We start from the raw sequence: 23,908 nt of genomic DNA on the forward strand, positions 1-23,908 counted from the left end.
ATCCATCTCTTTGCTAAAGGTTGGGAGGAGGGAATAATACATATACCCAAGCAGAAAAAGGAAAAGCAAATTATTTAAAATACTGGTGCATGAGTTTGAAGCTAATCAGGAGCATTTTTGACATGCCTTTGGACTCTTGCAGGATGTCTCTAGCTGTGCAGCCCTTAACAGAAGAAATAAATGTCAAATTGACTCCTGGAGCATGAGAAATGCATCCAAAATAAAGTATTTCAAGCAACAGTGTTCTTTGGTGCCCTGTAGAACTCTTGGTGAAGTCAAGAGTTTTGGAAAGCATGCAAAGGTCTTGAACCCGTAGGTAGAAGTAAATGCAATGCAGAAAATACGAGGCAAATGTTGTTAAAAATACTGAAAGAAACAAAGATGGAAGAAAATGCTTTCCCTGGGGCTGTGAAATTATTGAATTGTCAAAAGCACAGGCAGCTGGTTTAAAGAGTTGATAAAATTTACCTGGTGTTTCACCTCGTTAATAAACTCTTGATCTAACTCTCTTTATTTGGGTTCCCAAACCAGCCTTCCCAAGAGTTACAAAGGAGCCTGTTTTCTGTGTTGTTGCCATGCATGGGGAACAGGAGCGCAGGAATGGTTTTCCCCATGGGCTTTGGTGCAGGGTCCCGTCTCTGGCACCCAGCCCTGAGAAGGATGACTGTGGCACCTGGGAGGTCCCAACTCTGTCGCTCACATAGTTTTCCTCGAGGAAGGAGAATATTATGTTTTGTGAAATACTTGTCAAGTACTGGCATTGATTATCAGATGATAGACACCTAGATATGACTGAGATGAATTCTTAACAAGCAGGAGCAGTACAGCTAGCAAATGGCACCTAAACCCCGAATGAACTTGTCTGAGCTTTCATTATGGAGTTAATCCTCAGAATTTGCATGCCAATTTAGTGGGGTTTTTTTCTATTAGGACTGGGAGATCTAGGAACACAGGGCAGGAGCAACCTAATCAACCAATTTACAGCAGCAGTGAGATTAGGCCAGATGCTTTATTGCATGTGACTTATGTGACCAGCCGTGTGGATAATAACAGCAGGAGATTTTAAACTCAGGTTTACTCTATGTTGGATAGCTTTAGTGTAAAAGAACCTCCTTTATCATGCTAAGTGAAGTAATGTACAGTCTATCAAGATAGATGATTACTGTCATGGATGGGAAAATTAATCTGGGCCACTGTCAATCAGTCTTGGACATATGTGTTTTTACATCATTGATAGGTGCCACCAAGTAATGATAAGCAGGAGGAAACTAACTAATTAAAATAATACCCAGAACCCAAATGCCCTTATAGGAAATTATATCACTTTTGTGGGAGGGATCATGGAGAAGAATTTCCATGCTTGTAACTGGTGAGGTTGTAGAGCAGTCATGACGCTCGTGCCCACATGTCCTCTGCAGAGTGTGATGGCACATGTGGACCTTCAGGCTAATGATCCATAATATATTTAAATGCATTTTAAATTCCAACAGACCATCATGAAAGAGCAGTTTAGAGTCTGAAACTGGCAGCTGCCTTTGTCAAGTCTATTTTTAAAGGAACACAGCAGCCACAAATCCCAACTGTGACAATGGGTTAAATACTGAAGATATATGTGTACGGAATATGCGTTCTTAATTTTAATATTATTTTGCACCAGAGCGATAAGGTTTTCATTGAAGTCTCCCAGACAATTCAGAACTGATTTCAAGAGTGCGTGTTTTTAAATGACAGAATGTTAGGATGAATAGAAAGTTAACAAGAAATCTCGAACAAAACTGTCCAGTGTGATAGATGGTAGATGAGAAACGCTTACATATATTATGATAGCATATGTTGATAATCTGAATCTTTTCATTTGCAGGAATCTCTGTCATCACAAAATACAAAATTGATTTCACCGATAGTCATTTTGCAGATGATTGATGAGAATAAACTGAAAGAAAATTGGCCTGCTTCGCCTGTGCAGTCCATGATCCCCCAGCCCAGTGCTTATCACATGAAGCAATCTCTGGCTAACCATGGTTCAGTCAAAATTAATAGAGCATTTATGGTACCTCCCAGCAGATTAGAAATTCAAGCGTCTTTAGATGACACCACCTCTCCATCAAACTCTCCCATCACAGAGGGAAAACAGTGTCAAAACTGGCAGAAAGGGTTTGCCTCCATAACTGTTACAGCGAGGCGGGTTGCTGCAGGCTCCAGCAACCCAGCGTGTGGAGCTGGGACTATGCAAGAACCCAACGCTGTGTCCCCCACCTTGAGCAAAGTCCCTGCTGCCCTCCATCGCTGGCCTCCGCCGGGCCACACAAACCAAAATGCGTCTCCATTAAAGATTTCTGAATCTTGCTTACAGTTAGGTGAAGAGCCACAAAAGCGGATTTTTGACCCTGGAAACAAGGAGAATGGCATGAGTCTTCAAAGCAGTGATGGGAAAGTACCACCTTCATTCATCTCATGTGTCCACCTTCAGGTTTCTCAGCAGTGTCCAAATACCATCTATTACTTAGACAAGTCACTCAATGTGTGCATTGACCAACGCCGAATTAAATGCCAAAAAATTCATAGATCAGCGTTGTCCTTCAATATAAATTGCAGTTCGTCAAGATTAACAGCAGATGGAGTAGATGGCATAGCTAATGGAGAGCCAATAGAGGAGATATTTAAGACAAAGCTCCTAGGAGAAAACAAGACTCCACTCAGATCAAGCTGGAGTGCAGACTTAACAGAAAAGAATGCAATTAATAGAGAGACAACAAATGAAGGCTATTTGGGTAGCAAATACCCTTTGCAAAGTGTCTTTGTCTCTGAACTTCCAGCATTTGCGGATGTACCCAGAGGACCTAATAACGCAGTAACAACACAGAAAGATGAGGATAAGCAATCTGGCAGCTCTCACGCTACATACGCTCTCCAGCTTCCTAATTCAAGTGATGAGGCAGGTAAGTATTTTCCATAAACCTCAGTCTGGTGGAGCAGAGGTTCAGGCTGGAACAGACCCACCACAATGATTTTGTGTGAGCAGATAATAGTAATCTTTGCTTCGGCAAAGGCACAGCGAGCCAGAGCACAACCCAGACGTTTTCACTTCCAGGACTACCATGAATATATTTGCCATGCTAGTGGTGCATGCGGCTCATCAGATGATAGAGAAAACTCTGCTTGTGCTTTCTGCACTAAACCTCTCTTTTTAACCATGTATAACTAATTTATTTTTTTTCTTCCAGCAACATGCAAGTGCTTAGCCCCTGAAAATAATTAGGTCTTTCTTTGTATAAGGGCTGAATTTCAAGGTGTGAGATTAAGGAGGAGATGGCTGCGCTGAGCTTGGTTTTGTGCCCCTTGTGATTAAAAATGATAGTTTTCAGCTTTTATTTGGAAAGCTATAGTAATAAGCCCAGACCTTTATAACTAAATGGCTCCAGGTAAATGGTTTGAAAATCTTTAACACATTTGTTTCAAGCATCTCCAAGCATTTTGCAAACATAAAATTTTCCTTGCAACATTGCTCTTGGGAAAGGGAAAGGTACCGTGGGGATTGCTTGGCGCACAGAGCGGTATAGCGTCTGCTGCGCTGGGCTGGAGCAGCTATTTTACAGTGCACTTGAATAACCACAGCTGAGTTTATTGACTCTCCAGGAAGGGAGTGTGGATGGGAAGAATGTCAATGAGTGAGTCTGGTTTGTACCAAAACCACTAAGGTTAAAACTTGTCCCCCATGTACCCTGCGACCTTGGGCTACATTTAATTGCAATTACCTTGTTCTTATACGGCCTTGTTGATCTAAGGGTCAGTATATGAACATAAGCTACTTCCTAAGATTCATTTGTACCTTCATCTTCCCAGTGTGCAAATGGAAAAAAAGAGAAAGATGAGAAGTTCTGTGCTGTCTCATGGGCTGGACAAGGTACAAAACCCAGGCTGCACCGTCCCTTTGCATCTTGCTGTTACTGCTGCACTTGCTTTCTCATGCCTGAAATCGGTGGGACTGCTCTTGCAGTTGTCAGGGTGCAAACAGTGAGAAGGCGCTATTCACAGCCCTCCTCTTCTAACCTTGCAGAAAATTATCACAGAGCCACGATTTTCCACAGAGAAACCGGCGTTGTCGGTAATTCCAGAGTCAGGCCCTTAAATGAAAGCTGTTCAGGTCTGCGGGATGAAGCACCCCTCAGGTTGCCTGCTGAAGAAAGCCTGAGATAAAATATTTCTTTATGTTTATAAGTGTAATCAAGGTCCAGTCTCTTCGGGGGCGTGAGTTCGAATCCCACCGCTGCCATTGCATTCTTTAGGGTGGTGAAACACTGGAACAGGTTGCCCAGAGAGGGGGTGGAGGCCCCATCCCTGGGAACATTCAAGACCAGGTTGGATGGGGCTGTGAGCAACCTGATGTGGTTCAAGGTGTCCCTGGTCCCTGCAGGGGGGGTTGGGCTGGGTGACCTCTGGGGGTCCCTTCCCACCCAAAACATTCTATGATTCTATGATTGTCTGTTGTTGAAGGGGAGATGGCACAGCAGGGAGTGGGAGAGGGAAGATGCCATCCAGTGCTAATGTCAGGAAGAAATGTAAAGGGGTGAGGGCTGGGGAGGCCCTTACACTGGCTGACATCAGCAAATTAAGTGTTTCAGCTTTGGATTTCATTGTGTACCATCCTAACTACAAATACAAATGTCCTCCTGAAGCTTCTATGGAAAGTACTATGCATTCGAGGTTTTGTTCAACACCTAGGTCTAAGGTCTCTCTGTGATATACCACAAAACAAAGAATAATATTGAGATTTCCCTGGGCTTCGTAATGCAGCAGTGGTCATGGAAGAACCACTTTTACTAGAAGGAATTAGAAAGTGAAATAAGACACTGCTCATGGTTCCACAGTTTTACTAAAAAGAAGAAATGTGAGGTAACCAAGGAAGAAACACTGGGTTTTGAAAAACGATTTCCACCATTTGTATACGCAAGAATACAGATGTAAATAAACATGGGAAGTGTTACCTTTTTAACTGCTTCCACCTTTTGTGTAAGCAATAATGTAGAATGTAAAGATATATATTTCTCTTGCTCAGACCCTTTGTAATATATAAGAAGGTGTTTATCAGCCTATTGCCACTTTCCTGTGTGAAATTTTTACAAACAGCCAGAATTATGCGTCAAAACAACAGTCTTTCTCACCAGGATCCCCAAAGTAATGAGCTCTTACATAGCCGCCAGCCATTAAATGTGACAAATCACAAGAAACCTGGTTAAATGCATGAGACATCTATGCTGCTCATTAAAATGAAAGGCAATTGGTATGATTTTAACCTGGGAGAAAGTGAAAAAGTGAGTTCCCTTTAGTTCTGAAAATGGGTGAAGTGAAGGAGAGGAGTGATCTCTTGGGTCCAATACTCTGTTCTGGTAGAAATCTGGTACAGCCCTACAGCCTGTTATATGTTTGGGTTTTTTTTTTTCCCTGGACTAGTTTTAAATATCTAAAGAAAGTTATAACGGGACACGGTTGCCTTTCTGCTTTTTGCTGTGGCACTTCTGTGTATACAGCTCAAAATTACAAGTCCTGTATTGAAGGATGCTGCTTTACAAGCACAGAAAAAACTACCCCATCAGCAAAGTCCTTTATACCATTACAGATTCCCATTTTTTTTAGACATTTTCTCCTCCACTGTTTACTAGCTTGAATCCATTCACATTAAGCTTTGGTCTGCTGTATGTTTATGCAATGAAATAGTTGTGAAATTAAATGTTTAAAAAGAAGGAAGAAGGGGTAAAGAAGGGGCAGCGAACAATTTTTGACACCGTGTTAATACTTTAACATAGTTATCTTACAGACGAAGGAACTGCGGAGAGCACTTTGTCCGTCACATTTGTGATGACCCAGAAAGTTTGAGTTTATATTAGTTTGCAGCTGTAGGCAATACCTTCCTGCCAGCAGAAATACAAGTGGTAATAATATCACCATGGCAAAAAAAAAAAAAAAAAAGAAAAAGAAAAATTACTTTTGAAGCTAGACTTTTCTGTATGAAATCTGTAAATGTAGTTTCCAGGAGGTATAGGCTGCCTTAGTAAGATCTGAAGCGGAGTGAGTGCCCAAATGCTTCTCTGCTTTACAGGTACTGGGGCCAGGTTTGCTATTTCCTATAGGGCCGGTTGAGTCATGGCCTCTTTGGAGTGTCTTTTTTTTTTTTCTAATTTTTTTTGTGTGGCTTCACTAAAGTAATGATGACTCTACTTATAGTATTACTCATACTATTTCATGTTCAAATCCAAGTGTTCAAGCCTTGGCTTTACGTGGACCTGGATAAAACAGCCGGGGCTTGGTACAGATAATCTCCAGGGGTATGTATTTTCACAATGTGTCACACATGAAAAGGATATTTTAGGCATATTCATGAAATGTAAATCTTGGGCTATGCTCATGGATGGTAATTATACTTAGAAATCCAAATCTCTCAGATGCAGCATTCAAAGCCATATTTCATGCTATAGCATCCCAAGGATGGAATATGATCTTGTGGTTTCACCGCTACGGACTGTATTGTCTACTGACTCTGTTGCTTTGGGTATTTTACTTCCATTATCTGGCAAGAAATTGGACTGTAAGTCCTGGGAAATCCGTGTTACACATGAAGTCATCAGACATGAGAGTCGTCGGACATCATTGTGTTTATTTGTAACGAGTAGCCGGCATTTAAATCCCTTGGGCAACTTAAGGAACATGTGCCATTTAATGGGAAATGGCCCACTGAAAGCCACGTGACCCACCTCAGAGATACGACCAAGGGTAAGCCCAAGCCAAGCTCCATGAGGTCCTTGTCACAGGTGATCGATGTGCATCACCCTGCCTTCGGTCATGGCTTTTAACAAGCTGTCAGAACTTGCTAACGCTGCTTTTAGGTGAATGCTGCAATTTCCTTTACTGTCTGTGGCTGATGTCTCATAAATACAAGGTAAGTTAAAAATGAAAAAATTAGTCTTGTTTCTGCTGAAGACAGGAGCATTTTTAATCTTAATTTCTTCGCCTACCTTTCAGGAAGAATATATTCCATGTGAATATCTAGTATTCCATCCATCTTTACAATATATTACCTACTGGGTTCTATGCTGAATTATTAAAAAGGGGCAACGAGAATAAAATAGGACAACTTTAAATTCCTTTTGACCTCTTGATTAAACAATATAATCACCTTACTATGAAAGATTATAAATGACAACATCTAAAATCATGTTTAATCTTAGATAATCATAAATGCCTTGATGCCTGATGACCTTCACAGAGGTCAGCTACATTATAAACTGAAATAATTTCTGCTAACACAGCAGCTTTTATAATATTTTATAGTTTTGTTTTTCTTTTGTTGTCATGCCCAAAACTGCTGTGCAGAGTTATGAAGGAGCAGCTGAGGTGGAGAGAAATGTAAATCCGGTTTATATGGTAGGTGCTGTGCTGGCTCCCGCAGCCCTACGCTGGGATACAGAAGATGTGGAGGATGTGCAAGGAGGGTTGGGGGGCGGAGGGGGAGGCAACAAAAGGGAATCTCATGAATCTCTTTCATATGTAAACTACCCACAAGTAGGGAAACCAGGATTGTGAGGTATGCGTGACTCGGCAATGGAAGGTGAACATGACACAGTGGTGATGGTTGTGACTGCGGGTCTGAGCGTGGGCGGCAGTAAGCGCCGGGGCTGGGAGCCAGCCCGGGCTCAGGGGGTGTCCAGGGGGGCTGTGCTGCCGGCGTCCCTTCTCCTGCGGAATTCAGGAATGAAACACTCAAGAAGGGAAGAAGAACACATTTAAATCAGTGTACAAGGCAGGTCAGAGAGCTGGTATTGCAGTTGCTTATACTTTTTCCTAAAGAGATTGGCAGGTGACTTGAAAGCATAATTTACTTAATTAAAGCAACCTGAAATAGGATCTGGGCTTTTGGGGTGTTGAATGGCCCCAGATGATGATAGGCTTCTGTTTCCTTCTTAAGCAGGAGTTTTATTAACAAGCGCTGGAGCTGGCAGCACATCTGTTTACTAAGGGGTAAATAACTAGACTTTAATTTGTTTCAAGAGTTGTTTCAATTATTTTTGTGCGTGTGTGTGTGTATATATATACACATACACACACACTTTTATTGGTGTAAAATCAGAACAGTTGGTGCTGTGGGATTTTGATACGCTGCTACCTGCAAAGCCAGAGTCCTGGTCCAAAGGTACCCGAAGTCTGGTACTTGAGACATTTGTATATCAAGAAAATATTTGTAGGTCACCTTTAAAATTACTTATGGTAATCAGGATGGGCTACTGTAGGCAATCTTAAGACTGAAGGAGTATTTATTTCGATTACTAAATAGTATTTGAAATGTTGCAATGAATGAATACAGCCGATGTGGTGTTCTCACCTCATCTTCTTTTTATGGGAAAGTCACCACACAATAACCCAGACAACAAGATTGGGAGGGGCGGGAGGGAAATATATATATTTTTTTTTTACATGAACACGTTATAATTAGAAGAAAGCTGTTCCTTACAATGTGGAATTTATTGTATAGGAACTTGAGTAGCTACAGCTGACGTTAATTAACTCTCCAGCCTGGGAATGTATACAGCAGTAGTGATGGTGAAGACAGGAGAAATGTGAAATATGGCACAGAAGATTTTACTTTAGCTTGCACCTGCTAAGCATGAGGAGCCAAACCTTCAGCTGATGTCAACCAATAGAAGTATCTGCCTTCAGAGGAGTGACATTGATTTACATCAGCTGAGAACCTGGCCAGGGATGTTACTGACTTGGCATTATGGACATAGCAGCTGGTGCTGACTTGTTAAGAACAAAGGACCACATGCCAAAAAGCCCATTAAAAGGACCTCCTTTGATGTTTCACTTCATCTGGTATAAATTTAAAATGGAGGAGGTTGTCAATTTTCCTTAGTCTAGATGCTTTGTGTCATTGGGTCTGTGTCACACTGCAATGCAACCTTCATGTACTGTATGAGATGCTGGGAAATTGAGGACTCTGTCCTTGCAGATGTTGGAAACTTGGTGAGAAACTGGCAGTCCTCAGTCATGAGTGACTCTGGAAGATGCTGCCAGCCTTCGAGACAGACCTGAACATGTGTGATGGGCAATAGGAGCTGCCTCTCTTTCTCTTGGAGCTTTTTTTAGAAGCAAAGGGATGCCTCCTCTTCTCTGTGGGGACCTTTTACGTTTATGGAGTTTTGCTCCTTGTTTCAAATACCTGCTGCCAGTTTCCCCATCATCTGGTGTGACGAAAGAAGAGGTGATGATGCTCATCAGACATAAAAGGAGAAGCAAGAGATCAATGTGGAGGGGTATTCTTTCTTACTTCTCTTATTTAGAAAAACTATGGGACTCAGAAGAGTGATGTGGCCTTCTGCCCTGTCACGTGGATGCATAGTTATCTTTGGAGGTCACAGGCGACAGATGTAAGCAAGAGGGAGATGATGCTCAAGGCTGTGTAAGCCAAAACTGCCCCTAGGCTGGTTTTCAATGGTGGCACTGGTGATTCGGTGGCACTGTAATGTCACACAGTGACCCTGGCTGTGATTAAAGCACTCGTATTTTTCTATGGAGCTCCTTGTTCTTTAACAATTTCTCTGCAGTTTTAGGCAACAAGCAGCCATGGGTAGTTGGGGGCATGGTTTGGATTTGGTTTTTTTTTTTTTTTGTGGGGGGGTTTGTTTGTTTTCACTTGTTTATGGGCACAACCACAAAATAATTTGACTGGAGTTGAAGGAGCTCCCCACCTTCAGGAAGCATGCCTTTTGCAGATTAAAGGCTCAGTTTTATACTACGGGGCATAGCAATGAACCTGTTGGATAGAAAGGCCATCATTTCCCTGGAATACAGAAGGATGTCTGCCCTGCTAATGATGTTATGGACAGCATTTCTATGAGTGAAACTGAGAGGTTAGAATTATTTTCCCAAAGATGATCGTATCGTCTGCTTAGGATCCAAATTAAAGTTCAGTTTTCCTTGTTCTAGCATGTGAAATTTAAGGGTTTGATTTTTTTCCACTGTTTTCCATCTTGTTCGGGGTGGACATTTCTATCTTGAGCTGTCAGAGATGGTAAAAATGCAAGAGAATTTGAAGTGAAAGACTCTGGAGGGGGCAAGTAACTCGTTAGCACTCAGGGAGAGCAGTGGAGGACTGAATACTAGAATCATTAAAATAATGATTAAGAGAAAGAGAGGGGCTATGTGGATTCAGTGACTGCGTTGTGCCACTGGAGTGAAGGGCCTCATTTTCCCCTTACTCACACTGGGTTTAAACTGGGAGCAACTCTTCTGCAGTCTGTGAAATGAGTACTTGGCTCAGCCTGGCTGCGGTAAATTATCAGAAAGAGCTGAACAACTAGGTGTCTTTGACATGATGAGAATACCAAGTGGCCGATACATTTCTTACCCTGCAAATCACCATTTAAATGTTCTGAATCATCCCGAATACTTTTTTTTTTAAAGTCACACTGCATCAGATTACTCCTTGAGTCACTACAATAGGGCCTGATAGCTTCCAGCCTGACATCCTTGAAATGCAAACATGGGTGTCTAACTCTGCGGGTTTGTTACGTGGATGTTACAGAGAATGTCTCAGAAGTACGGCAGGAAATTTCAAAGTATTTTCAGTAACCATTTCCACGGTTCTTAACAATATGAACAGAGATCCTCTCAGTCTAAGGACCGGTTGCCTGGGAGTGTTGGGTTTGTTAAAGACACAGCTTTGGTATAGCATGGCCAAAAAGGCATGACAAGAAAAACAATGATGCTTCCAGGCAGGAGTCTAAAATCTAAGACTGATTATCTTCAATGAGAAAATAATTACCAGGTGCTTGACCAACCTCCAAATTATGAAAGGTTTAATGAAAAGGGAATATTTTTCCTTTTATCCTGTCCCAGCACATAGGAAGCAAAGGGGAGAAATGTTAGCAAAATATACAAACGCTATTCTCGACCAGCTGGGTATTGGGAACTCACTGGTGCAAGTAGTCGAATCAATTCATGTGGGTGGATTATTTCCTGACCACTAAAATATTCTGCGGCAATAATACGCTCTCGTGACTCAGAGTGTAAGATGATCTCCTGCAGGTGCCAGGCAGGAACGTTTCCTTTTTGCTGGGGCAGTCATTGCACCCTTGTTCCACCAAGCCTCTCCGTGCGCAGTCAGTGGGTCACATCCTGTCCTGAGCAGCTCGTTGCTGCCCATTTGCTCCCTGAAATAAGTGCCGTTCCCTTATTTAACACCAAGAGAGATGATCGATTAATTATTTGCAATGTGTTTTGAGGAAAATAAATTGGCAGCCACCACAGAGGGAGTTATTGTTAGGTGCCGTTGATTAGCTGCGTTATGGGATTGTTTGCTCTGAAGCCAAGTGTTGGACTACACTCTAATTTTGCCAAAAGCCTTCTGTAAACAAGCTGTTTCTTGACATGAAGAGGTTCTTCCTACTTTGGACTGATTATAGGTTTGACGTCTAATAGCTTTTAGGTACACTTGATAAGCTTTCTCTTTTAAATGATTGGAACTTTCTACAGTCAAATATTAGCTTTTGCAAAAAGAAATAATCTTCTTTCTAAGAAATGCATCCATAGCTGTCAACGTCACTTAAAAAAAACCCAACACAAAACCAAAAGAGCTAGCTAGAAAAAAACCAACCTTTTTTGTTAGAGATTTTTTTTTTTTTTAATCTAGACTTTTAGCTTGAGGTGTTAATGATATTAGCTGTGATAATTCAATCTTATCCTCACCAGGCAGGGCAGTCTGAAGAAGTGTTAGTGTAGGTACAATAACACGTTCATCGGGAGTAGCAGTCTGGCTGATTCGCTCGGTTCAAGCTTGCAAAGTTGCCTCGACGTTGGGTCTTGACAGTTCTGGCAGAGACCTGAGGCTGTGGCCCAGCCCTGTTTCTCAGGATCCAGCCCCAGGTTTTTACTGAAAGGTAAATCCTAGACCTCGTTAAGCATTACATTTTGATGAGGGAGCATGGGCAGAGCTATGTTACCGTCCGGATTTTTTGCAATTTAGAAAGTTTCCATGGATGCTAATGCTGAACAGCATCTGACACTGCCTCTTGCAAACGACTCATCTGACAAACATCAAAAGGTGGTTAGGGACATTGGTCTCGCTGCTGGTCAGCAGAAATTTTAGTAAAAATGTCTGAATTTTGTAGCATCTTGCTGACTGCAGCTTGTTGACTGATTAAAAGTGATGCCTTTTCCTTGGCAGTGATCTGAACAATAAATTATCTGTCCTATCTTCCATCTCTTGACAAACACTGAAATAACTAATAATATTGTCATTGCTCTCAACGTTTCCATTTTTCTGTGTTACCAGGCTGTTGAGATGATGCGGTCTGTTTACTTATATCTAAGATTGTATGGCTTAGCAGGGGTAATACTTGATTCATGATAGGAATTGAGTCATCAGTCTTTGTCATCAGGAGGCTGGAGTCTTGATTTGGATTATGGATCACTGCTTGCCCGCTTGAGGGACATGTGGGCTCTGTACAACCTGCACCTACGTATGCCTGGGTCTAAATCTCAAGGAAGGTAGAAGTTTCTTACATTTAAGGAACGTTAATTGCTGCTCCTCTCTGCTTGGGATATTGGCAGCGTCAGCTCCCATCACGGAGGTCTGGGAGAGCTCAGCATCCCAGGGCATGGAGCTTTTATTAAATTAAAAAAAAAACAAAACAAAACAAAAAAAACCCACAAGCAGGTGGTCTGTAATGTAAAGCCTACCTACCGTGGTGATGTCTGATCTCATTAATGACACACAGTGAATCAGCGCTGTGTGTCTCCTTCCCTGGCCGCCTCTTGTCAGGCTTGCTTGGTGGTCATGGAGGATTTGTAGCTCTGCGTCTGTAAAAATGAACTTTGGCCAATTTCAAAGCAGCACTTTGTCATGAATTGTCAAAAACCCCAGGCTGAAGCGCTAGGAAGAGTGTTATACGAACGTATGAAAAGCTGCATTGTCCCGCTGTAAAATGAAAAGGAAAAAAAAAAAAAAGGTGTAACAATGGAAAAGAGTATGTTGGCCCGAACTGTCCGTGTTTCAAGGAAAGGCAAGCTTAACCTGCTGTAAGGCAGGGTTACTTCCTGTTAGCAAAACCCCCCGAAGGGAGAGGGAGAAAAATGTAAAAAGATACTTTACAGTAAAACAATATACTCATTTTACTGGGAGATCAAAGTTTCTTTTTTTTTTTTTTTTAAAAAAAAAAAAGAGCTTTTGAAAACCTACCCTTGGCTTCACAGAATATTTTTAACTCCTCCATTATCATATGGTTTTCACTAAGTCATTATTTAAAAATTGAACTGTTGTCTTTTTCTTGCGTAGGGAAAAATGACTTTTCTCCGAATGCAATTATGATTTTGGTCCTTTTTCTCCTCTAAGCAGCTGAACTTTTACAACTAGGATCTGTATTTGCTGAATGGTATTAACGGAGTCATTCTGCTTTCTGTTGCTTCGAGTTTTCTTCTCCTGCACCTCCCAAAGCATTACACTTGCATGTCTCTGTTCATTAGTTCTAAAGTCTTTCTTCAGCTGGGATAATAGAAAAAACATATATTGCTAGTCATCCAGTTGCAATTCTAGCTATTCTCAGAGGGGCATATATATTTCAAGTTTGGTGCATGGGGATTTAGATATACAATTCCAGATAGTCTTAATGAGAGTAACAGTCCTAATTCTCCACACAGTATATTAAAAACGGATCCAGAATGTACAGAGTGGAACTCTGTGATCTTACTTTTAAGTACCTCTGCCTTTTTAGTTTTGGTTTTTGTTTTTTTTTTTTTTCTAAATATCATTTGCATCTGCATTCGTCAGCAAAGGCAATAGACAGCTGCTTTGCGGATAAGGGAGTTGATCTTTGGAGACCATGTCTGGTTTGCTTTGCTGGGTTTTCCTGGGGACTGACTGCGCCTGCGTGTACCTTTGGAATTGAAAGGTTAATTCAAGAGGGACTCTGAGGAAAGAATTTACCAAATTGGCTCCGTTATTATTCTGATTGCCTTTGATGTTAGACAAGAACAAGGTGCACCTTTTCTTATTGCCTTAATTAACTACCAAAAAAAAAAATCCCCACCATACTGTGAATTTAATAAGGATTAAGATTTAGTTATAATATTAGTACAAGATCTATGGAAGACACTTTTCATGCAGAAGGATGCAGTGGTTTTATACCTGAAATTCCTAAGGGATCTTGTTTTTTTTTTTAATTCTTTCTTAGATATCCTTTTGTTGTCGTAAAATGCTAAGAAGCATCCATCATCTTTTTTTATTTTAGACCCCATTCCTAGTTTTGTTCACACCTTTCTTTTCTCTCTTTCCAATCACAGTTGTGGGAATTCCCAGACCTTATGAGCCAAATACCACTGGTGGCAATTCTTTTAGCTGGGAAGGGGTGCAGCGCAGAAGGGAAGGCTGTCTCCAGCGTGAATACTCCGGGCAACTCTTCTTTCATTTGTTCAGCTCCACCTTGTAAGATGTTAGAGAGGAGAGGTGTGACCTGCAGACAGCTCCTTTGCCCGCTGTGGTCTCCACTGTTTTATTTTGCCATTGCAGCCCATTTTCTCCACCCTGACGATTCGTGCTGCAGTTTCGGATACCGATGTCCAGCCATAGCAAACAGCCTCTCCTGGGGACACAGCAGTGATTTGAACGGTCTGACAATCACAGTGAAGAAGCCGTTTGCCTTCACCACACACGTATTTGTTACACAGGCTTCTTGATTTTCTTGATATGAAGGCAAATTATCTCTTACTGTGATGCTGCCTTGGATGATCAGAAACTCTTTTCTCCTTTCCACTTTCTTCTACTCTCTGTTTTCTCCTGGCCAGTAAGCTATTTTAATTTAAAAGATGATTTAAAGAGATAATCTGTTTTCCATTCAAGTTCTTTCTGTGGCTTAGCTGCCCTCTTTTTTTTTTTTTTTTTTTTCCCCTCTATCCTTCTAGTATCTTGGCTGCCTTTGTGAAAAGACTTCCTTTGCCGCCGCTCTGCAGTTACTTAATGCTACCTGCTGCTTTCTTCATCTTCTCCTACTGTGCTCCTGCTTTCTACCTCTTCCCACAAACACTCTTTGATGCCCACGACCCCATTAATCTGTCCCAATGTTTCTTCCCTCTATATGTCATAAAACATTTGTAGAAACACAGCTTCAAACTGCAGGTACAGGATCGGTCAGGGAATGGAGGGAGGAACAAATCGCTGCATGTGCATAAGCTCCAACTGGGTGCGTGCACAGAGTTGAGTCTATCCAGTTTGCTGAGAGTATTTGCATCAAAACGATCTTCATCTGAGAAGAGAGCTAGGTTTTGACAAAAGATAAGGCAAATATTTGCAGTGTGTGAAAAGCAAGGGGGACAAGCAAGTTATACCAGAGGGAAGAGGGAGAGCTTGGATGCTAGCCTAGAATTTGGGAGCTCTGTGTGCACTTTCTTGCTTTGACTGGATTTTCTGTATGGCTGTGAAATTGCTTAGGACAGGATTTATCTCAATGGATTTAATTAGAAAAAAGTTAATTTTTCTGTCTCTGCTGATCTTCAGGGATCCCTCACTGGAGGATCCCCTGAGAAGTTGACTCCTCCCTGTATGGGCAGTTGAGTTTACAGAAGAAACATGTTAAAAATCTTTCTGATCTGGACGGAAAGGGAAAAACACTAGCTGCTGTTCCCAAATATCTCTGCTTTCCCCAGAAATACAGGGTGACTGAAAAGAAACATCCAGATCACTAGAATGTGTAGGGGACCATAATTTTGTGGCAAAGAATATTTCTCATCTAATTGTAAGTGGATTAAAGATTCGAAAAGTGAATTCAAAACTTCCCGCACTGCACTGCAGGGTTGAATTTTACTTAATGACTACGAGATAAGTGTCTAACATGGTGTGGCGTTTCGGCCTTCCTTGTGGATTGGATCAAAGAAGAAAACCACTTTTAATCTTCCCTCTGTCCTCAACCAAGACATTGGAAGGAAGCGTTTGGAGAGGGGCAGCTGCTGAGAATGAGTCAGCAGAGAAAAGAATTATGTGGCTGCTTTTAAAAAAGTGTTTGTCATGGAGCACCAGTAGTTTATTAAATGTGTTATGTCCACAACAGACAAAGAGACAAGCATTGCCTGGTTTGTTTGGTTTTATGGTTAGGTCTGAAACCAGTTGGGGTTTTTTTCCCTCGTACCTCCCACATCTCTCAGTTGCCTTCTTTCACCAATTTTTTAATAGCTATTGGTCATTTCCCTCCACATAAATCTTTAGGTCTTGAGTCAGTCTGTGACTAGGACTGCCAGTAGAAAATTTATGCACATTATTAAAGAAGAAGAGCAGAGTCATGCTGTTTTCATGGCCATGTGGGTGCCTGCCTACCAGGGACAACCACTACAGCATGGTTTATAGGCACAGAAAATAATTCCCATCTGCACTTTCTTTCTTCCCCCTTGTTGATCCCAGTGCCCTTTCCATGTTGACCCTAATTCTTTGGATTTCATCTCCTGATTTTCTTTTTTTCCTATTCTATGCCTTCTCCCTCCAAAACTCTGCCTAAAATGCACCTTGGCAAATGGACACTTCTGTGTGCTTACATGACAAATTTTCTGGGGTTTGGCTGGCAGTAGCGGTGGTCAGCTTGAATCATCTTCAAGGTTTGTATAGCGCGGAGTTTACCCAGCTAGCTCTATTGCTTTTGACATAGCAGGGTCCTGTGGTTGTAGCTGCTGTGCAACATCCTTCTCATCAAAACAATTTCAGGGGAAAGCATATCTTGTACAAATCAGACCTTTTTGCTGCTGGTTCCTGCTGTGGCTTTGCACAGGGCATTAAAAATGTTGGAAACGGGTGCTGCTTCTGAGGCACCCTGATCCCCAAACCACTTGGGACCTCAGTTTTCATTACAGCCACCGGTGGATCCCTAGCTATAATTTTGATCAGGTTTAACCAATCTAAAATGTTCCTCTCAAGTGAATAAGAGATAAAAGCCACATAGCGTACCTTTTTGTCAGAGGTGTCTTGGCTCCTTCCACGCTGCCCATCAGAGAGTATCTAAATTATTTAGAAAAGCAGTTTATTTTTATGAAGAGTATCCTCTGTGATTTTTTTTATCAGTATCATCTTGTTGCAGTACAGCTGCATGGCAGTCATGATAAAATCTGTATCAGTTACTTTAAAAATATACGACTGAAAGCAGTTTTGCAGGAAATAAAAATTTTGAGGATTAGAGGGCTGAGAAGAAAAATGTTCCCGTGTTATAGAATTTGGGGTTGTTTTTTATGTTTTTCACAGGAACACAAATGCTGTCGGGAAGCAAGAAGCAGCAATGCACCACGGACAGGAGCAGCACAACGGCCTCTGGCTCTCTTCCCAATACAGCATCCAGAAAGGCAATCATTGCTGCTACTGATGGCTCATCAAAAAAGAGAGATCCCTCCAAAGGCACCTCCAAATCCAAAGAGATCCAAGCACAGGGTGTCCTGAAACCAAAAATGTTTGTCTCCGACAGTATGTGCAACAGAAAGGCTTCATCGAGAAACCTCTTGGAAGAAAATGTTTGCAGGCAAAACCAGCTCCTAAAAAGTAAGGTACAAATCCTACTGTGGTTGTTAGGAATATGGTTTCAATAACAAGATGAGATCAGTCTCAAAGAAAAAAATGAAATAATGGAAAGTCAGCCCATTTTTGTCCAGCTTTAAGTGCTGAGCATGAGTCATCTGGTGAGAGATCAATCAGCTAATCTGACTGTATACATTGCTATGGTTAATAGAAAACAAGATTAAATAGAGAAAGATAGGCTTACTTTGTAAGTAGATTCAAGAAAATCTTGAAAAAACATTAAAATTGCAGAGTCAAGCAGTCCCAGTCCAACCAAGAAACACCAGAAGTGAGACTATTTTCACAACCTTGTTTTGATACCTTTCTTTCACTTCTGCAGTCTTCGGGGTTTTTGACACGACAGCCTGAACTATGTGGTACGTGGGTATAGCATGAAATAATTCATTTGGAGAGATTATCATGAAGAAAAAAAAGAAGAAACAAGTTTTAACAATTGATTATCACCAAGGTTTCAGCATGTAAAACCTAATTTCTTCTAGCTCAGCACCTGTTTGGATGCCTTCATTCCAACACTTACTCAAATACCTAAATGGAGATGACACAAGCAGCTGTATTCGTACATAAGGTGCCTTTGAAGATGACAACTGAGATAGCCTATAGATTAATTTGGCTTTAGTGTCAATAGGTTTGTGAGAAATTTACTCCAAGAATACCTTAGAAATGCTATAATGGTCATAGAGCCTTTAGAAAAAAAGCATTGTTTCTTACAGATTTTTCATAGGCAGGTAGGCAAAACTCTTCCATTAGCGACTACAAAGCTACTGAACACAAGACCTGTTTGGAGGAGAGACGCCTACGTTCTGCTTTCAGTGCCTGAAGTTAAATCAGGCCATTTCGCTAACTGGAAGTGACTTAGTTTTGCAAAAGTGAAGCATCCACTGAGACCTATCAAAGATAAAGTTAATCACCACCTCTGTAAACCTGGCTTATCAAGGAGTTTAACTTCATGTTCACGGGTTTCGAGGGGTTTTTTCCAAAATGTTAACAAGAACGGTATTAGGGAGGAAATACAGTTCAGGCTTTTATAAGGCAAATGTACCCAACACAGATCATTTTAATATTTTTTTTTAAGTACAATATAATATGTACAATATGTCACAAAGAGGAAAATATTTTAAGTTTATTGTAACCAAAAATTGAAATAAAATTGTAATGGGCTTTATTCCCAGATATTTAGCTCTAGAAATCAAATTATTTGGCAAGGAAGAAGTACTCCAGTGTGATTTTTTTTTTTCAAAATAGTTCATGTGGCGCTCTTCTGAAGTTCCTTTGTTATTTTGGATTCATTCTGTCCTCTAAATGAGAATCTTGTCAACTCTGATTTTTGAGCACATAGCCTCTTTTGGACCTAATTTGTGCAGGGAGTATCAGTCATAGAGCAGTAAAGCATAATTAAAAGTTTAAAGCATAATTAAGAGTGTAGAAAATAAACTTTTTTTCTCAATGGAGGACTTTGTGAATTGACAGCTCTTGTAATAATATGCTATAACACATAATAAACTTTTTAATTTTTTTTTTTTTCATGGAGTCTTTCCACTGGCTGATGAATACATAGAAATGAAAGAAAGCAAACAGTATTATCAGCAAAGAAAAAACAAGAGTGCATTATAACAAGAGACGTAAGAAAGTCTCAGGATGGTCAAAGAGAAATGATATGTGATTAAGGTCCATAACAATCTGTTATTTCCTACGATACGTGCAAAAAATTGAAATGAACTCAAACCACAAGTGGCAGCGTGATATCCTTTGCCTTCCACGATGCAACGGTGTTACAGCAGCGTCTTGCTTTTTGGGAAGCGAATACCAGCAAATGGAGCTAAGCATCCAAGCGGTTTAATTACGCTTCAATGTGATGTCTGGCTTAATGTGAAAGATACTCTGGGTGTCACAGGGCAGTGAGTAGCACCTATGATTAGATTTGATCTATTCTGCTTAATGAGGCCTATTAATAATACCTTGGCATTCTTATTTCAGAAATCGCCCTCTATGTCTAATGAGGTGGAGAACCCAATAAAAAATTAACCATGCACTCTTAATGAACTTTTAAATCTCTCGAAGGTGATTATGAATTCTGTGGTTCAAGTGACAAAATAAAGGAGCGTAAGGGGGAGGACAAGCAGGAGCGAGCCAGCAGGGTAACACTATCCACGGCTCGCTCGCCAGATGTTCCTCGTGAGAAAAACGACGCGCTCACCCAGCCAGAAACCGACTCCCAGCCTGAGAAAACTCCACCAGCCCCACAGACGCTGCGGGTAAAATATCAATTTGTTGTTATTGTTGTTGCTAATATGTGGGTTGGTTTGTTTATTTATTTATTTCCCTTCCCCCCCTGTTTTTTCCCTCCCCGTTTCTCCCCACCCCCCGTTTTTTCCCCCCATTTTTTTTTCCATTTTTCTTCTTTTGCTTTCATGGGTGGTGGTTGCTCTCTGGGAAGCGGATGAGGGCAGAAGTTCACATTTCCTTGATTTTTCTCCTTTCCAGTGAGGTTTTGGTAGCTTGCATCAGCTGCCAAGACTTGCTTGGTTGTCTGGTTGTAAAAGTTCCCCATTCTAAGCCCCATCGTGTAGAGGAACATGGTAAATGTTTGGGGATTCACAGATTTCCCATGACGTCCGGCACCACGAGCGGCATCCATAGGCACAGACACGATCCCAGGGCGATACCAAGCCCCAGCAGCAGACGTGCCGTCCTGCCTTCCCCTTCGGCGCGTGTCGCAGACCAATCTCTGCTCCTGTCTTCTCTCCTAAGACATTCCTAAATGTTGAAGCAGCCTTCGACTGGAAAGTGTTTCCTTTCTGGATCTGCCTGACAATCTAAATAAACAGGAAAGTTTGTGAACTGTCAGGGACAAGCTGCTTCGGCGATGGGGTGAGAGAAGGAAATAGGCAAAGCATCAAGAACTTGAATTTGGATAACTTATAAAAATATGTAATTCAAAACCTTTTGGATATGTTTTCTGACAGTTGGAGGGTTTTTTTCAGAAATTCTCCTTGGTCTGATCTGGACATTTCACACCGAGGCAGCTTTCGAACAGTAAAAGGAAGTGAAGACAGATAGGAGGGCAGTTTGCTGACTTCGTGCAGACGAGCAACCCTTTGCATTGATAACCTCTTACCGAACCCAGTTAGATGCACATCGGGTTTTTTTCCTTCCTTTTAATTTTTTTAAAATGAAGCATTTTCTCTGTTTCCCTTAGGAAGCACTAGAAATCCATAAGCCTCAGTTCATCTCTCGTTCCCAAGAAAGGCTGAAGAGACTGGAGCACATGGTCCAGCTGAGGAAAGCCCAGCAGGGCAATGCTCCCACAAGCAACCAAGGAGGGCTCGTTCGCAAGCTTTCCTCAACATCCACCTCAAGCAAAAAAAAGCAATACACCGTTCCTCACCCGCTCAGTGGTAAGTTGAATTGTGACTGGCAACAGCTCTGCAGCTGGCTTTGAAATCTTGCCAGGCGTAGTATTTCCATATTAACTTTGTGAAAAAACACGAGACCTCGCTGCTCCTGTTTCACCCCACCAGCGCTCCAGCATCTGTCCTAATGCTCAAAGGACAAAGTCTCTGAAGCACAGAGATGGGTTAGTGAGGATGAGGTGTTTCCTGTGGTGTGTGGCAGCAGAAGACGACTCCCTTGGGGACTTCTTGTCGCTGTGGACTTCTTGTCGCTGTGGACTTCTTGTCGTTGTTGCATGCAGTTGTGTTCTTCAGCATGATGCAAGTTGCTGCTAGTTGTAGAGGTGACAGCAATAAATGGCATTTCATACCTCTCACAGCTCAGAAAAAACAGTTAGGGGAGAGAAGTGACAGGTAGGGAGACGGGTGGGATTTGGGAAGAGGAGTCCCAATCCAGTCTTCTCAGCAGCTTCAGGTGAGGACTTGCCACTGGACTCAGCAGTGAGCTAGCTGTGAAAGAACGCCTGCCTGCCCAGCAGCTGTATGCAAGGCTGCTAAATCAATGCATCTAAACCCTGTGATTTCCTAATTCAAGTTGATTAGGTTGTTTTATTACCCTAGTGGTAAACAGACTCAATATCCAGTGAGTAAAACTGTTCTCTCCAAGAAGCTCCCTCGCAGCTGCCTCCCAATAGCACCTCTGTAAATATTATCTAGGCACAAGATATTAAACAAATTGCTTTTGTAATTCTTTTTTTTTTTTTTTTGAATTGCCATCTGGCTGTTACTTAATTCGGTTGACTAAAGAAGAAGATTTATTTGATTGATTGGCATTCCTCTTTACACTTTGGTTTTAAATCTGGCTGCTTGAAGCCACATTTTTCTACTGAAAAGTAAATCAATTGGAAACATTAAACAACTATATGGATCACCTGGAGGAAGCAGGAAAGAAAACCGCTGTTGTCCTCAACACTGGGAAACATGTATGTTTTTTGCTCCCTAGGGAATGAGACTGGGTGCAGGAAAGCTGGGCACAGTCCCCATCTTGGGGTTCTCAGAATGCTTTGCACTGGGGAGTACCAACATCTGTCACTACCCCTGTGCCATTTGTTGTGCTATGACAGAGTCCACCTCACATCAGATATGTAACGGGTTTTTGAGGACAGGCTGAGAGAGCTGGGTTCATTCAGCCTTGGGAAAAGGAGGCTCAGAGAGGATCTCATCACCACGTACCAGTATTTAAAGGGTGGCTACAAGGAAGATGGAGACTCCCTTTTCAGAAGGAGTCACATGGAAAACTCGAGGGGTAATGGGTACAAGTTAATCCTGAGAAGATTCCCATTGGACATGAGAAGGAAATTTTTCACTGTAAGAACAGTCACCCATTGGAATGATCTCCCCAGGGGAGTGGTTGAGTCCGCCACACTGGACACGTTCAGGATGCAGCTGGACAGGGTGCTGGGCCATCTTGACTAGGCTGTGCGCTTGTCCACAAAGGTTAGGCCAGATGATCCTCAAGGTCCCTTCCAACCTAGGATTCTAGGATTCTATGATTTTTATACTAAGAGCTATACAAGCGTAAGTAAACAAAGCACAAAACATGAATTGTATTTTAAGGAGTTGATAAAATTCATTCACCACTTCAGTTATCCAAGTTAATTTACTTGGGTTAAGATCTCTCAGGGCCACGCTGCCCTGCGGTGTTGGGGGCTCTGTGCCAGCGCCAGCAAGCCCTCCCAGCAGGCAGTGGCACAGGTCAGGAGTTTGTCTTATATGTTAGAAGAAGTGGCAAATATCTCCCCCTTTTTTTGGTCGTCTTCGAAAGTCCCCCAAACCACTCCGCAAATGCTTTACGAAATGAAAAACGAAAGGTTAAACCTATTTCTCCTTAAATTATAATTAAAGATTAATCTTTATGCTTGTTTAATGAGTAATAAAAGCACAATATTGAAATCCATTCATTAATTATTCAAGTAAACTACTATTTCCCTATTTTAGTGGTTGGTCATTAAAGATAAATTTGTCTAAAGGGAATCTTTAGTTTCTGTAACTCATCCGCCTTCATGTAGCCACATGTAATTTTCTGTTTGTGAGATCTTAATATTCTTATAATGACAGAAATGGCACATGTCTATTATTTAAGCATGACTGTAATTAATATTGGAAATCCTAGATTCCTGATGAAGCACAGCTGCGGAGGCTGCAGTTCAGAGGGCGCTGTAGGAGTGTACTGAGATATTTAATTTGCTCTGAGTCCTGACAATTGATATTTTAGGACTTCTCCTGGTGGATGACACTGTGCAGAAGGATTAGTATCATAAATGAGTCCCAGACTGGGGGGGCTTTGTTTCCTACAGATGCTCCCAAACTTTTCTAGTTGCAGCCCCTCTTGCAGAGGAGGCGAGGGCTTCCCCCTCGTGCTCACCAAGGGCGCTGGCTGCCCGTATCCTTCTGACGCCTCTGCTGGGGGCACGGGGGTCACAGCTTTCTCCTTCCCTCCTGCTCAGCCCCCAAAGCTGGAGGGCAGAGAAGCTATCATTTTCTGTTGTCATTATTCTCTGGAAAAGCCATTTTAGCATGTAAAATGTGCTTTTGAAGCAAGTAAGGACTTTGTCTCATGTTTTAGAAAACAGAAGCAAAATGAAAAGAAAATGCAGCTGTAGTCCGGGTAGGGCATGCAAGCACAGTTTCATTTACCGAGACGGGAAGTGGACATCAAAATCCCAGGGATCCCAGGATGCCATTTCATATTATAAACTGGTGCAAGGGAGGCTGCGGGCACAGGCAGCAGTGTCCCAGCCTATTCTGTCACTGTGCGTGGCCCATCCGTGCCCCCATATTTCAGTTGGATCTAGCAGGAGCTGCTTTTGAATTCTTTTTTTTTTTTAAGTAGTATTCCCTCTTTGAGCTTTTATCAGCACAAACA

General features: G+C 41.8%; 1 protein-coding gene across 1 annotated transcript in view; it reads left to right on the plus strand.

The window, feature by feature from the left end:
• The window catches only part of CUNH10orf90 (chromosome unknown C10orf90 homolog), a 74,557-nt gene that overhangs the window by 34,163 nt on the left and 16,486 nt on the right, over positions 1–23,908 (plus strand). The window contains exons 5-8 of the mRNA XM_035890419.1: positions 1,862–2,939; positions 17,267–17,557; positions 19,652–19,845; positions 20,790–20,988. Of these exons, the coding sequence (XP_035746312.1) occupies positions 1,862–2,939; positions 17,267–17,557; positions 19,652–19,845; positions 20,790–20,988 (1,762 nt within the window). The remainder of the gene's footprint in view (positions 1–1,861; positions 2,940–17,266; positions 17,558–19,651; positions 19,846–20,789; positions 20,989–23,908) is intronic.

The sequence above is a fragment of the Egretta garzetta genome, unplaced genomic scaffold (assembly GCF_000687185.1).
Source record: "Egretta garzetta isolate BGI_Z169 unplaced genomic scaffold, ASM68718v1 scaffold152, whole genome shotgun sequence".
NCBI lineage: Eukaryota > Metazoa > Chordata > Aves > Pelecaniformes > Ardeidae > Egretta > Egretta garzetta.